The sequence below is a fragment of the Pleurodeles waltl genome, chromosome 10 (genome assembly GCF_031143425.1).
Source record: "Pleurodeles waltl isolate 20211129_DDA chromosome 10, aPleWal1.hap1.20221129, whole genome shotgun sequence".
Classification (NCBI taxonomy): Eukaryota; Metazoa; Chordata; class Amphibia; order Caudata; family Salamandridae; genus Pleurodeles; species Pleurodeles waltl.
Genome location: NC_090449.1, coordinates 160,031,751 through 160,047,723, shown reverse-complemented (window position 1 = coordinate 160,047,723; position 15,973 = coordinate 160,031,751). Strand labels below are relative to the sequence as shown.

Sequence of the window (15,973 nt, the reverse complement as noted above, 5' to 3'; positions counted from 1 at the left end):
AAAAAAAATGTAAAAACATACTTGTAGATAAGATTAGTTCTGTAGTGGAGAGCTAATTTTGAACTTTTAAAAAAATGCTCTTGAACCTTTAGTTTCTTTGATGTCTACAAAAATTGAATACAGTGCTTCTACTGAGGATAACCGCTACGCAGGGACACCCGGCCTCGTCTTTGGCAGGTTTTTTTGACCGTGCGAGGGCCAAGGAAACCATGGAAAGACTGTACTACATGAGCTGTCCATGCGGATACGAAAAAATGTCACCCACCTTGGTATACCATGCAGTATGCACGTACACTGGGTAAGAAGGTATTTAGACGTGTATTTTGAAATTGACTAAATTAAATAAAGGGTGAAACATTCACGCAAATTGGAAAGGACATTATTCCAATGAGAGCGAATAAAACGTATTGAAGCGCCACATTTTCAGTATGTTATTGGTGAATTTCACTATTACAAGTGTCATATTATATTTTATTTAAAAAATGTCGCACTAGAAAATAGTTTGTTTCAGCTTTACCTGCAAATATGTATACAGACAGCACTTCAAAATGGCTGCAGCATTCGCAGCACATAAGCGGGGATTTAACTGGACCCAAGTTTGACGTTTCGTTTCATTACGACACTTGTACGTGCGGTACGGCAGGAGAGAAGGCGCCTGTTTTCATTTTCGGGAAAGTTCATGGGACCTACTGGGTGGGTGTTTTGGGTTTAAGGAGAGTTATCAGCTTTTCGACACTGCGAGAATAGAGCGTACAGTGTGCTGGCATGAGAGGGGCCCTCATAATACACTGTGGGCAGTTGTAGGTGTTGGTGTACCCTGATCTTTGTTGCTTCTCTTTATCCAGTGTAGCAGGTAACAACCGCGAGCAGTGGTGACAAGTGCTCGTGTCAGTGAAAACAATAATGTGTCTCGGATATGGACACACCAGAAGTGGACGGAATTGGTTTTTAACACTGAATTCGAATGACCGCAGCTTACTCAATTGTTAACACCTGAAAGCAAATGATACTTCCGAAGTAATTAGTCCTTTGTTTTGACAGAGAAGTGTATACTATGAAACTCGGAGTAAATCATTTTAATACCTTAGCGTCGGTATGTGTTACAATATTAATTTAAATGTATCCGCAGTTATTGGCAGTATTCAAATCAAGCCCCACCACCGAGTTATCCGGAATTCATAAGCATACTGTACAACAAGTTCTAAAGGCTAAAAATATGATTTATGAATCTTTTATGAACGAGCAGGGGTACTTAATGACATGAAGATAGTGGAAGTTGGCAGCGCCCCCCTAAGTAAGGGATGATCTTCCAGCCCACGATTTTGGCCTCCTATGGGTTCAAAATTTTATCTAAGTGTAGTAGTAGGTTCTGTCAGTCCTCCGCCATGTTGCAGTCTCGCAGAGTTCAGATTCGTAAAGTTCTCTGCGTGGCAGAGAAAAACGATGCTGCGAAAGGAATTGCCGACATCATGTCCAGTGGCGGAATGAGACGGGTAAGTTCCCCACTCGCCTAACGTGCAGTGTGCATTTCTACTTTGTTTTGTTATGTTTATTTAGCACATGTCTGTACTGAAGTTTGTTGTATTTCTAACGGGTGTACGGCATCAAAATGCACCGTATTAAGTTGAAGGTATGTGGTTCGTGGCCAGCGCACGTAATCACGACCGTCCTCAATTATAAACTACGCCTCTGAATTTTTTGCTTAATATCTCAGTCTGATTGTGTTCATAGATGGACGTCAGGATCAGTCAGGGGCACCAGGTGCTACCTCTGGCTTACTGTTTGGTACCTCCGGAACTTCCCTTTATACTCAAGGCTTGAGTGGTCATGATGCAGTGCGGAACAGACAGTAAACACTATGCAAATAACCCAACTCACTGTTTCCGTTAACCCCTCTGCAACAAATACGAAACCTTTAAGGAGCTGCGAGCAGTAGAAATGGTCGCTCTTGTGTGATCATCTTGGCTCAAATTATTTCTTCTGTCACTTCTGCTACTTTTGGCATTTTTATGAATTGACATGTGTTCATGGCCAACATTTGATGAATAGAGCAGATCTTGCTCTAGGTTCACTAAATCTTTATGCAGCACTGCTTATATGAAAGTTTACTCATTCTCAAGACTTTCCTTGCCCACTTACATTATTTGTTTTTTTTGTGCACTGTTAAGCTAATGGGTGTGAACCAAGACTAGTATATTTGGAATGAATGCAAAATATATGTACTCCGCTATTCCTGTATCTAAACCCTCCTGTGTAGTGCCTACTTATTTGTCTTGTCTGCAAACGATATAAGAGACAGGTAGCAAACTAGTGTTCTTCTCATAGGGACATTTGTCTGTATTCATTTACATTTTAATCATCTCCACATTCACTCAGCATGGTTCTACTTATCCAGTAATGAAACATAGCAGTACGTTTGATGTTAAAGGTTCCTAGCTTGTAGGCTGTGCACCACACGTTTATCTTTAGATTGAATGTGCACACTGATACAAAAAATGTCCAAATGGTCTGTCCTTCTGGCTACTGGGATCTTAGCATATGTACAAAGCCATCCGCCTTGCTGGGACATGAAACCCACAGCAGTCTTAGGGGAAGCACTCAGACCACTTACCCCTGCAGTCTTCTCTTACTCTGTATTGAGGTTCCCTACAAATGTGCAGAGGTGTGGAATTTAGTAAAATATCTACTTGTCCATGGGGAAGGTTATTTTTAAATCTAATTGTCCTGTAAATAAAAAAAAATCTACTTGCCCCTTTGGTTCCATGTAGTGCGGTGGCAAATTATGGCACCAATCTCATTATCGTGCAAGAGCTCTGACAATAGCCTCTTCCATTATGCCAGGGCTAATACTATAGTAGGGCTTGAATACTAGCAATTTCAAGCCCTACTATAGCAGTTTCCCTATTTTGCCACCTTTCCTCAGATCTACACACTGGGGCTGGAGGAAGCAGTACGCAATAGTTCCAGGGCTGGAATGCTTTTGAGTCTGTGCAAACCTACTAACTTGCATGTTTTAACGATTTCACCAGCTCTTCTCTAAGCCTTTCCCATACTGAGAAAGGTTGAAAAAGTACTACTGACAAGGTAAGAAGTAGAAGTTTTTCAATGATTGGGGGAAAAAATGGTGGAGGGGGAGTGGATTTGTATACGCTCAATAGAATTTCACATGAGCAGATCTACCCATGTATATTTGCTTGTTCTAAAATACAGTTCACAAATATGTTCTAGGAGTATGATTTCCTGGTCTACTTCTGTAAATTCTTGTGAATTTGTGAATCCCCTAATTCAAAGACGTATACCATGGGTGCACTTTGGTGACTTTCTTTAAGAATTGACCCCTAATTAGGTCTGATGTTAACCAAGACAGGTTGCTTTTATTAAAATTCAATTTTTCTATCTATACACTTATCCTCTGGTTTTACTGTGAGTGACCGCATTCTGCTCTTCCACAAGGAGCATATTCCCACACAAAGTAGTTTTGTTAAGTGCCAGGAACTACTGTGTCAATGTGTGCTTTTTGAGCCCCAAGACGTTTCTTTGCTTTGTGCCAATGTGTTACAACGGGTAGCTCCCACAACAATAGTGTTACAAATGTCATGTCAAATCAAGACACGCATTGACACAACCAGAAGACTGGCAGCCAATGTCTGATTGGTAGGCTTTGCCAGTGCTTTTTCATTTTCATGCTTCCCATAATCTTGTTGAAAATGGATACACCGATTTCCCAAATACTAGAATGCATCAACACATTTTACTAAATAATGCTTCAAAGAAATAGAACCTAAAATTTCACAGTAATTTAGAATTTTTTTTTTTTCCTACTTGCCTGTTTTTCTGAAAATGTTATTTTGAAAGTAAAGAATCCTCAATCTTGCTTGGAAGATTATGCAAACATTTGCATCTAATAAGAGAGCATCATGGGAGCATTATACATAGCGTCATATTATTAAACTTTTCAAACATGTGTACACTTTTTTAATTTTATTGGAACCACTTTCAGTAGTGCAGTGTAACCTTATAAAGTTTATTTAGAGCGCTCACCCTAATATTAAAGGCTTTGCATTAATGAATCATTAATTCATTTTGAACAGCGTTAACATATAGAGTCAAATATTACCCCAGCTGCAGACAGGTCTCTTCTGTGTAAATTGGCATCCAAAGGGTTTTTGCTGCAGGGGGTTGGGCCCCAAAGAATATGTCCTGGGCGTCTGGCTATAGGAATTCCACTACCCTGAAAGGTGTTAATCAGCTACATCTCGAGTGGGCCTTCTATACCTTCGATTGTAATGGGTTTCCCAACATCCCTAATAAGCAACTTGATAGTGGTGCCAATCGTGAGGCAAGCAAAGTCACATGAGTGTCTGTGGGGAAATTCCCTTTAAATCCCTACTGTTCCTTTGGTGTCAGGGAGACCCCTAAGGAGGAGCAAAAGATAGGACCCAGCTGCTTATGAGATCCAGGGTGCCCCTGCCCATAGGACTAAAGAATGGAGCACTAACTAGCTGATATTTAGCAACTTGGCATGGTAGCTATACTGTGTTAACCTGTCATATTTTGCCACTTAATGCTTGGCCTGGGACCTAACAAACCGTGGCTCTCTGGCTCACTTCCATTTCTATTCATGCTCAAAGATTCATAGATGGACTTGAACCAAGATGACCAAGCAGAATCTGCTGGTGGTCGAAGCTATTCTAAGCTTACCTGTTCAGCCACTGGGTCCCAGGCTGTGCACTTCTCCTCCTTGATGAACCATTCCCATTTTAGGGACCTAGGGAAGAGCACTTTCTTGTGCTGCTCCCTTTATGATGCATGGTATGAGTCTCACAGTTCAGGAGAGACAGAGCTTGTCTGGTTTTTAGAAAACGTTTCTGGGGGTACTATCATTTTTTCACTTCAAACACACACATCCAGCCATTCCCTGCAGACTCCAACCACTTGGTCTACCAAAGATACCATCAGTCACACAAGTTACTACTCTCCGTTGTAAGTGTATTTATGTAGCGCTTATGACCCCTGATGAGGCGTTGAAGAGCTTTTCAGTGAGTTACACGATACTCAAGAACCCAAAGTATTAGAGGTGGATTTGTATAGGGAAATATAAGTTGTTAATTTGAGCGGTGGACATATGAGTCTATTCGTTTGATTGAATAGGACAAAGGAGTGACAAGATGAGTCTAAATAGTAGTATTTGGGATTTCACGTTGGTAAGATGAGGTTTGGGATGAATCAAGGGAGGGATTGAGGCAGGTCGAGTCTTGAAAGGGTTATTAGGGCGATCATAGTAGTAAAATGAGGTTTGGGACGGGTCAACTGAGGGATACTGGAAGGAAAAGTCTAGGAAGTTATTTTGGAGCTCAGGGTAGTTAATGAGGTTTGGGGTGAGCCATGTAGAGACAGAGGAGGTAGAGTCTAGGAAAGCTTATATGGGATACCATAGTAGTAGAATGAGGTTTGGGGTGTGTCAAGAAGGAATAGAGGAGAGAAGAGCCCAGAAAGGGTCTTAGGGCGATCGTATTAGTAGAATGAGGTTTGGGATGAGTCAGAGAGTAGAGGCAGATGATATTTGCACTGAGGTGTATAGCATGAGACATAGAGTAGCACTGCAGGGAGTTGAAGGCTTTTTTAATTTTTCTCTTTTATTTATATATTTTCTTTCCACAGTAGGAGTAAAATAATAAATATATAGTTACATAGCTACATAGAAAGGGTATACATGTTTAAGGAATATAACAAAGATATAAAACTATATTGTATAAGGTCCTATATTTGTATGTATGTATGGATAGATAGACATTAAGACTTTCGGGTGTTGCTGTACGTAAAGCTAATTTATCTGTGTATTTAAAAAATATGTTCCTTAATATTCCAATAGTGAATCACTTATAGATGCAATTGTTAAGATTTATATCTACATATTGTGATATATAAGTAACTAATCAAATAAGTTATATGTATACAATAACTATACAAATGTTAAAAGCAAAAAGAACAGATGATGGACTGAACAATTTAACGTCCCCCCCCCCCCCCCCCCCATCGCAAAGATCTGGGGTTAATCCATCATATTTGTGCTCACAGTGCGACCCCAGTTTGGATCCAGCCATATGCAAATCTGTCTTGACCCTGTTACCCATGGGAATAGTCCAGCCCGAACTGCCAAGGCAGGTCCTCCCTGGACCAGAAACAAGCATCCTAGGACAGGGTTCAGGTTATCATCCTTCATCAGCTAGCCTAGCTTGAATCCAGTGGCTCACTGAGCACGGGACCCACGTCTGGGCATACCCTTCCCATTTAGGGCAACAAAAGCTAAAAGAACAGATGATGAACGGAATGCTGAACAATGCAAACATTCACCCCCAGTCATAAAGATCTGGGTTAAATCCATCGTTTTTTTGCCCACCATGCCACCCCCGTTTGGACCCAGCCATATAAAAATTAGTCTTGACCTTGTTCCCCATGGAAACTGTCCAGCCAGTACAGAGAAAACTGTGTATGGCGAGTGCGTGAGTTATAGTTACCTTAGGGCATGAGTTATAGTTACTTGGACTAACTCTAACTATAAAAAATACATTTCTATGGTTTTGTGCGTGTAAAATCTGAACGTATTCATATTCCATGGACCTCACACTGCTTATACTATCTACTGTGCGTATACAATTGAGCTAACACTGACCCTCTCACCTACCTAGCATGGTCAGGTGGCTGCTGCCTGTCCCTGATACCTCCATCCTGCGTGTCCAAGTTCCATGCTGCTCTCCTCCTGCATCTCGTCCTCCATGGTCCATTTTACTGCCACTACTTTCTGCCCTCCTTGCTCTGTTGTGCTACAACTGCTCCTCCTGCCTGCTCTGCATGGTCTGTTGTGAAGCTTCTTCCCCTGCCCTCACTTGTCTGTGTCCAGCCCCTACCCCTCCCTTCTGTCCTCCATTGTCCTCTGTGCATGCCCCTGCCCCCTCCCTCTTGCCCACCATGGCTGGTGTGCTGCCACAAACTTCTTGCTTGCCGTCCATGGTCTTCTGTGCTGCCACAGCGCTTCCCACCTGCCCAGTGTTGTCAGCTTGCTGCCCTTGAACTCCTTCCCTTTTCCCTTTGTTGTCTGTGTGTATGCCATTATAGTCTCACTGGTTCCCTACATAGTGTGTTGTGCTTCTAGTGCCTGTCCTGGCTGCCCTCCATGGTCAGCTTGCTGCTGTCCATGGTCAGCTTGCTGTTCCTGCCCATGGTCAGCTTGCTGTTCCTGCCCTGCCCCCCTTACCTCATGCCCTCCGTTTCCATTTGCAGGCTCCTATCCCCATCCTCCTGCCTTGTCTGGTCTGTTGTTGTGTCCCTGCCACCTCCCTCCTGCCTTTATGGTCTGTTATGCTGCAACTGTTCCTCCTGTCTGTCCGGTATGGTCAGCTTGCTGTTCTTGCCTCTTTCCCCTCTGCTCTCTGTTGTCCATGTGCATGGGCCTGTCCCCTTCCTATTGCTTTCCATGATCCTTTGTGCTGCACTGCCGCCCGCTTCCCATATGCATACATTTCAAAAGAAGATATTTTAGGCAGGAGACAGATCAAATAAACCCCTTTTGGGCTTAAAACATTGGGAGTCTCCTGACTGAATCAGGTCTGTTGGCATGTATGGTTGTACTGCCACTTCTTTCTGCCCTCAGTGGTCTGTTCTATTGCCACAGCCTCTCTTGCCTGTCCTGCATGGTTGGTTTGGCGCCCCTGCCCCCTTTCCCCAGTCCTCCTTGGTCCGTTGTGCTGCCAACTGCCCAGCGTGGTCAACTTGTTGCCTCTGCACCCTCCTCCCTGCCCTCAATTATTCAAACCTGTGTCCCTGACATCTGCCTCCCCACATTATTCTAATAAACAGCTAGATTGATAACATTCTATATTTATTACAAAACTGTGGCACACCTGATGTTATCTTGATGTAATCAAAACTCTAAAGCCTAAAGCATTTTCTTTAGAAATTATAAAAATGAGAGAGTCTTATTTTAATAGAAATTATGATTAGTGCTCTAAAAAACTAAAATGAGGACATATTGTCTGAGTTTTCAGATAGTGACAAAGCACTTTTAAATTATTTGCTATCTTTGTTTTTTATCTAGTTGATCACTTGATTATATGTTTCACTTAGGGCAGAGGATGTGGCGTTACGGCCAGAGCTGCAGACTTTGCAACTCGGGAATCAGGTTTGAGTTTCGGCGTCAGCTTGAAAACCTGTGATTCTGGGCAAATCACTTAGGGCCATATGTACGAAAGCTTTTTCCCATAGACACAGAATGGGTAAAATCCTTTGGTACATCTGGCCCTTAATCTCCCCATGCCTAAAATCAGAATTAATGTGTCTTTGTACAATGTAACTGATGCTCAGTTAAAGCACTCAAATACCTTCGGGTCAAGTCTGCGCTATATAAAACTGCAAAACAAATAAAGAAATTAAGTGTTTTGCACATTTCTGTCATTAAGCTATACTCTGGTCTACATTTGGGTGAAATCTGTGCTACATTTGGGCTCTTTTTCTCAGGTGACCATCTTGGGAGACCTATTTGTTATGAAACATCCTTATTTCCTCATTTACTTGCAGTATCCTCAGTAGAAAATGTTTCGTTTTTTGATTTTGATTCCATCAAGATGGCGTTCAGATGTGTCACACTTTTAGAAAAAATTCAGAATGTTAGCGCTCCAGTTGCTCATTAGAACGTTGTAGTAAAGCTGGTTATCACCAGGGAGTTAATTGGCAGTCTATTGCTTGTTTTGAAAGTGCATGTTTTAGTCTGCATTTCAGAATGTTTTAATGAACTAGAAAAAGAAAATATTTGAGAACTCACTCGAAACGTGTTCTCATTTTTCTTTTTACATCACTAACCATAGTTTCTATGCCAAAATGAACCCCTTAATTTTGTTCCTTTCTAAATGAAATGTTCTACCAGTTTGATTGAGTCAAGATGGGTTCAGCTGTGCCACACTTTTTTCATAAGACTGTTAGCATTGTAGTTGTTCTTTAGAACACTCTGGGAGGCTGCAGAAGAACACAAGGGAATCAACGGACAGGCTGCTCCTGTTTGAAGTTCATGTTTTGTGAGAATATCAGGCTTCATTCTCATATGGTTGAGAAAGGTAGTGTGAATTTACAGAGAATACGCTTCTGGAGCACTTTCCATAACCTCTATGGGAAAATCATGAGAAAACAGTTTTCTCTCAAACATGATTCATGAAATCCTTGCAGGGTAAAATCATCTTAGAACACACCACAACTACTAAAATTAGTATGGCACCATCAACAAATGATAATTATTTATATTGTGAGTAAAATTTATCACCCTTTATACGGTCTCCTTTTTGTGACTCTCAAAACCTGCCATTCTCAACAATGCATTTCAATGAGGTGCGATCATGAATATTGGTCCCAAGATGGCTGCCAGCACTTCTGGTTAACTTGCGGACCGCCAATCAGATCTCACCATGAGATCTGTGCTTAGACACCTCCCAGATATGCTTATTAATTTTCCATTAATATCTCAAAAACTGCTAAACTGATTTACACCAAATAACAAGAAGTGTGCCTTCTGGACCATGAGCTACTTTGCTGCCAAATTTGATGTAATCCAGTTTAGCGGTTCAGGTTGCAGTCATGTCTAAAATCTCTGTGGGCAGTAACACGGGACACTCAATTTTTTTCACTCCTCTTTTTTCCTGGCCCCTGTCTGACAGATCACCCTAAAACGTTCCATGCACAACAAGACCCTAAAGGTTACTTATTTGGAAAAAGTTAAGGAAGAATCATCACACGGCACCAAAGATATACACAAGTCAAACACTTTTCGTATGGCAACTATGTCCTAACTATGACTACCTACTTGAGACTGCCAGTAGGTAATATTTTTAAACCATAAGTAGTATATATATATTTGTACAAAGAAATGTACATATTTAAATACATACATGTAATGAAATTATACATGTTTACATGCACTTGTATATGCTGTACATTTGTGTGAGAAATAGATTCTATAATTTGGCTGCTTGAACTGAGTAAGATGTACCACCCATGTTTTTTTATCAAGTAGTTTTGAGGCAAGGTGGCGATTTGTTTTTTTCTTTTCTTTTTTGTGCAATTTTTTTTTTTTTTAGACTGTACCATTTTCAGTTTACAACAATAAACAGCGACCAAAGGCCATGAAAAGGTTGTACAATATATAAGCAGTAACTGCAGGTTAACAGTCTGGCTTATCAGTAATAAAAAGCAAGTAAGTAGTCCATAAATGGAATATGATGCCTATGAGGGATACTAACGGTCGGCTTAGTGACGAGGAATTTTGGCCACAAGTATCACAGTAAGTGTGTGTTTAAGGGTGCCAGGGCAATTTCAGGGCCAGGACTGGCATAGAACTATCCAGCAGCAACTTTGTCCAGCAACCATCATGTCTGTACATCAGTGTCATGGGACAGTAGGTATTCACAGAGCAGGTGCCAACTGTCCTTGGGTCTAGAAGTGGGTGGATGGCAAGATAGCGTACAGTCCCCAATTATATCACAAAACACCATGTCTTTCATCTAAACGGCATCAGCGAGACAGGATTTGCTACCTCAATTCAGGGCCACCATACGCTGCTGAAGCAGCAGTGGTAGTGCAGCAAATCTTTGGACCCCTTTCGAGGGCTTTTTGACATTCTACTTGGGCTCACAAGAGATCTGGCATCAGTGTGGGGTCTGCCATTGTGGAAATCAGGGAGAAAATGGTGGTCCGTATGTCTGGATCTTTTGACATTCCAGGACAAGTGGAGGTGCCAGTCTTGAGTGGAGGTGTGTAAGGAAATGCCTCCTTGGCATGGTTGCCCCCTGACTTTTTGCCTTTGCTGATGCTATGTTTACAATTGAAAGTGTGCTGAGGCCTGCTAACCAGGCCCCAGCACCAGTGTTCTTTCCCTAACCTGTACTTTTGTATCCACAATTGGCAGACCCTGGCATCCAGATAAGTCCCTTGTAACTGGTACTTCTAGTACCAAGGGCCCTGATGCCAAGGAAGGTCTCTAAGGGCTGCAGCATGTCTTATGCCACCCTGGAGACCTCTCACTCAGCACAGACACACTGCTTGCCAGCTTGTGTGTGCTGGTGAGGACAAAACGAGTAAGTCGACATGGCACTCCCCTCAGGGTGCCATGCCAGCCTCTCACTGCCTATGCAGTATAGGTAAGACACCCCTCTAGCAGGCCTTACAGCCCTAAGGCAGGGTGCACTATACCATAGGTGAGGGTACCAGTGCATGAGCATGGTACCCCTACAGTGTCTAAACAAAACATTAGACATTGTAAGTGCAGGGTAGCCATAAGAGTATATGGTCTGGGAGTCTGTCAAACACGAACTCCACAGCACCATAATGGCTACACTGAAAACTGGGAAGTTTGGTATCAAACTTCTCAGCACAATAAATGCACACTGATGCCAGTGTACATTTTATTGTAAAATACACCACAGAGGGCACCTTAGAGGTGCCCCCTGAAACTTAACCGACTATCTGTGTAGGCTGACTAGTTTTAGCAGCCTGCCACAAACCGAGACATGTTGCTGGCCCCATGGGGAGAGTGCCTTTGTCACTCTGAGGCCAGTAACAAAGCCTGCACTGGGTGGAGATGCTAACACCTCCCCCAGGCAGGAATTGTCACACCTGGCGGTGAGCCTCAAAGGCTCACCTCCTTTGTGCCAACCCAGCAGGACACTCCAGCTAGTGGAGTTGCCCGCCCCCTCCGGCCAGGCCCCACTTTTGGCGGCAAGGCCGGAGAAAATAATGAGAAAAACAAGGAGGAGTCACTGGCCAGTCAGGACAGCCCCTAAGGTGTCCTGAGCTGAGGTGACTCTGACTTTTAGAGATCCTCCATCTTGCAGATGGAGGATTCCCCCAATAGGGTTAGGATTGTGACCCCCTCCCCTTGGGAGGAGGCACAAAGAGGGTGTACCCACCCTCAGGGCTAGTAACCATTGGCTACTAACCCCCCAGACCTAAACACGCCCTTAAATTTAGTATTTAAGGGCTACCCTGAACCCTAGAAAATTAGATTCCTGCAACTACAAGAAGAAGGACTGCCTAGCTGAAAACCCCTGCAGCGGAAGACCAGAAGACGACAACTGCCTTGGCTCCAGAAACTCACCGGCCTGTCTCCTGCCTTCCAAAGATCCTGCTCCAGCGACGCCTTCCAAAGGGACCAGCGACCTCGACATCCTCTGAGGACTGCCCCTGCTTCGAAAAGACAAGAAACTCCCGAGGACAGCGGACCTGCTCCAAGAAAAGCTGCAACTTTGTTTCCAGCAGCTTTAAAGAACCCTGCAAGCTCCCCGCAAGAAGCGTGAGACTTGCAACACTGCACCCGGCGACCCCGACTCGGCTGGTGGCGATCCAACACCTCAGGAGGGACCCCAGGACTACTCTGATACTGTGAGTACCAAAACCTGTCCTCCCTGAGCCCCCACAGCGCCGCCTGCAGAGGGAATCCCGAGGCTTCCCCTGACCGCGACTCTTTGAACCTAAAGTCCCGACGCCTGGGAGAGACCCTGCACCCGCAGCCCCCAGGACCTGAAGGACCGGACTTTCACGGGAGAAGTGACCCCCAGGAGTCCCTCTCCCTTACCCAAGTGGAGGTTTCCCCGAGGAATCCCCCCCTTGCCTGCCTGCAGCGCTGAAGAGATCCCGAGATCTCTCATAGACTAACATTGCGAACCCGACGCCTGTTCCTACACTGCACCCGGCCGCCCCCGCGCTGCTGAGGGTGAAATCTCTGTGTGGACTTGTGTCCCCCCCGGTGCCCTACAAAACCCCCCTGGTCTGCCCTCCGAAGACGCGGGTACTTACCTGCAAGCAGACCGGAACCGGGGCACCCCCTTCTCTCCATTCTAGCCTATGTGTTTTGGGCACCACTTTGAACTCTGCACCTGACCGGCCCTGAGCTGCTGGTGTGGTGACTTTGGGGTTGCTCTGAACCCCCAACGGTGGGCTACCTTGGACCAAGAACTGAACCCTGTAAGTGTCTTACTTACCTGGTAAAACTAACAAAAACTTACCTCCCCCAGGAACTGTGAAAATTGCACTAAGTGTCCACTTTTAAAACAGCTATTTGTCAATAACTTGAAAAGTATACATGCAATTTTGATGATTTGAAGTTCCTAAAGTACTTACCTGCAATACCTTTCGAATGAGATATTACATGTAGAATTTGAACCTGTGGTTCTTAAAATAAACTAAGAAAAGATATTTTTCTATAACAAAACCTATTGGCTGGATTTGTCTCTGAGTGTGTGTACCTCATTTATTGTCTATGTGTATGTACAACAAATGCTTAACACTACTCCTTGGATAAGCCTACTGCTCGACCACACTACCACAAAATAGAGCATTAGTATTATCTATTTTTACCACTATTTTACCTCTAAGGGGAACCCTTGGACTCTGTGCATGCTATTCCTTACTTTGAAATAGCACATACAGAGCCAACTTCCTACATTGGTGGATCAGCGGTGGGGTACAAGACTTTGCATTTGCTGGACTACTCAGCCAATACCTGATCACACGACAAATTCCAAAATTGTCATTAGAAATTGATTTTTGCAATTTGAAAAGTTTTCTAAATTCTTAAAAGACCTGCTAGGGCCTTGTGTTAGATCCTGTTTAGCATTTCTTTTAGAGTTTAAAAGTTTGTAAAAGTTTGAATTAGATTCTAGAACCAGTTGTAGATTCTTAAAAAGTATTCCAACTTTTAGAAGCAAAATGTCTAGCACAGATGTGACTGTGGTGGAACTCGACACCACACCTTACCTCCATCTTAAGATGAGGGAGCTAAGGTCACTCTGTAAAATAAAGAAAATAACAATGGGCCCCAAACCTACCAAAATACAGCTCCAGGAGCTTTTGGCAGAGTTTGAAAAGGCCAACCCCTCTGAGGGTGGCAACTCAGAGGAAGAGGATAGTGACTTGGAGGACAATTCCCCCCTACCAATCCTATCTAGGGAGAACAGGGTCCCTCAAACCCTGACTCCAAAAATAATAGTCAGAGATGCTGGTTCCCTCACAGGAGAGACCAACACCTCTGAAATCACTGAGGATAGCCCCAGTGAAGAGGACATCCAGTTAGCCAGGATGGCCAAAAGATTGGCTTTGGAAAGACAGATCCTAGCCATAGAGAGGGAAAGACAAGAGATGGGCCTAGGACCCATCAATGGTGGCAGCAACATAAATAGGGTCAGAGATTCTCCTGACATGTTGAAAATCCCTAAAGGGATTGTAACTAAATATGAAGATGGTGATGACATCACCAAATGGTTCACAGCTTTTGAGAGGGCTTGTGTAACCAGAAAAGTGAACAGATCTCACTGGGGTGCTCTCCTTTGGGAAATGTTCACAGGAAAGTGTAGGGATAGACTCCTCACACTCTCTGGACAAGATGCAGAATCTTATGACCTCATGAAGGGTACCCTGATTGAGGGCTTTGGATTCTCCACTGAGGAGTATAGGATTAGATTCAGGGGGGCTCAAAAATCCTCGAGCCAGACCTGGGTTGACTTTGTAGACTACTCAGTGAAAACACTAGATGGTTGGATTCAAGGCAGTGGTGTAAGTAATTATGATGGGCTGTACAATTTATTTGTGAAAGAACACCTGTTAAGTAATTGTTTCAATGATAAACTGCATCAGCATCTGGTAGACCTAGGACCAATTTCTCCCCAAGAATTGGGAAAGAAGGCGGACCATTGGGTCAAGACAAGGGTGTCCAAGACTTCAACAGGGGGTGACCAAAAGAAAGGGGTCACAAAGACTCCCCAGGGGAAGGGTGATGAGACAACCAAAACTAAAAATAGTAAAGAGTCTTCTACAGGCCCCCAAAAACCTGCACAGGAGGGTGGGCCCAGAGCCTCTTCACAAAACAATGGGTACAAGGGTAAAAACTTTGATCCCAAAAAGGCCTGGTGTCATAGCTGTAAACAGCATGGACACCAAACTGGAGACAAGGCCTGTCCCAAGAAAGGTTCCACTCCAAACTCCCATCCAGGTAACACTGGTATGGCTAGTCTCCAAGTGGGATCAACAGTGTGCCCAGAGCAAATCAGGGTCCACACTGAAGCTACTCTAGTTTCTGAGGGTGGGGTGGATTTAGCCACACTAGCTGTCTGGCCGCCTAACATGCAAAAATACAGACAGCAACTCTTAATTAATGGGACTAGAATAGAGGGCCTGAGGGATACAGGTGCCAGTGTCACCATGGTGACAGAGAAACTGGTTTCCCCTGGCCAATACCTGACTGGAAAAACTTACACAGTCCCCAACGCTGACAATCAGAGAAAAGTACATCCCATGGCAATGGTTACTTTAGAATGGGGAGGGGTCAATGGCCTGAAACAGGTGGTGGTCTCCTCAAATATCCCAGTGGACTGTCTGCTTGGAAATGACCTGGAGTCCTCAGCATGGGCTGAGGTAGAACTAAAAACCCATGCAGCAATGCTGGGTATCCCTGAACTGGTGTGTGTGAAAACAAGAGCACAATGCAAGGCACAGGGTGAAAAAGTAGAGCTGGAGTCTGGAAAAATGGCCCAGCCTACCAAGAGAACAGGAAAGTCAGTTGGGAAACCAACTGCAACACAGCAAAAGAAAGGGAACCTCTCTTCTCAGGAAGAAGTTCTGCCCTCTGAGGGAACTGAGCCTTTGGAGCTTGAACCTTATCAGGTTGAGCTCTTAGGCCCAGGGGGACCCTCAAGGGAGGAGCTGTGTAAGGGACAAGAAACCTGTCCCTCTCTTGAAGGCCTTAGGCAGCAAGCTGCTGAAGAGTCCAAAGGCAAGAAAAATGGAACACATAGGGTCTATTGGGAAGATGGGCTCCTGTACACTGAGGCCAGAGACCCCAAACCTGGTGCCACTAGGAGAGTGGTAGTGCCTCAGCTGTTCAGGAAGTTCATCCTAACATTGGCCCATGACATTCCCCTTGCTGGACATTTGGGACAAA

General features: G+C 44.0%; 1 protein-coding gene across 2 annotated transcripts in view; it reads left to right on the top strand.

Annotated features, from left to right (window-relative positions):
* Nucleotides 1-621: 621 nt before the first annotated feature.
* Nucleotides 622-15,973, top strand: part of TOP3A (DNA topoisomerase III alpha) — a 226,817-nt gene continuing 211,465 nt past the window's right edge. Inside the window, exon 1 of one of the 2 annotated variants that reach the window (XM_069210104.1) lies at nucleotides 622-1,493. In XM_069210104.1, coding sequence (XP_069066205.1) covers nucleotides 1,302-1,493 — 192 coding nt within the window. In that variant the 5' untranslated portion in view covers nucleotides 622-1,301. The remainder of the gene's footprint in view (nucleotides 1,494-15,973) is intronic. The other variant, XM_069210105.1, reaches the window with a different exon arrangement.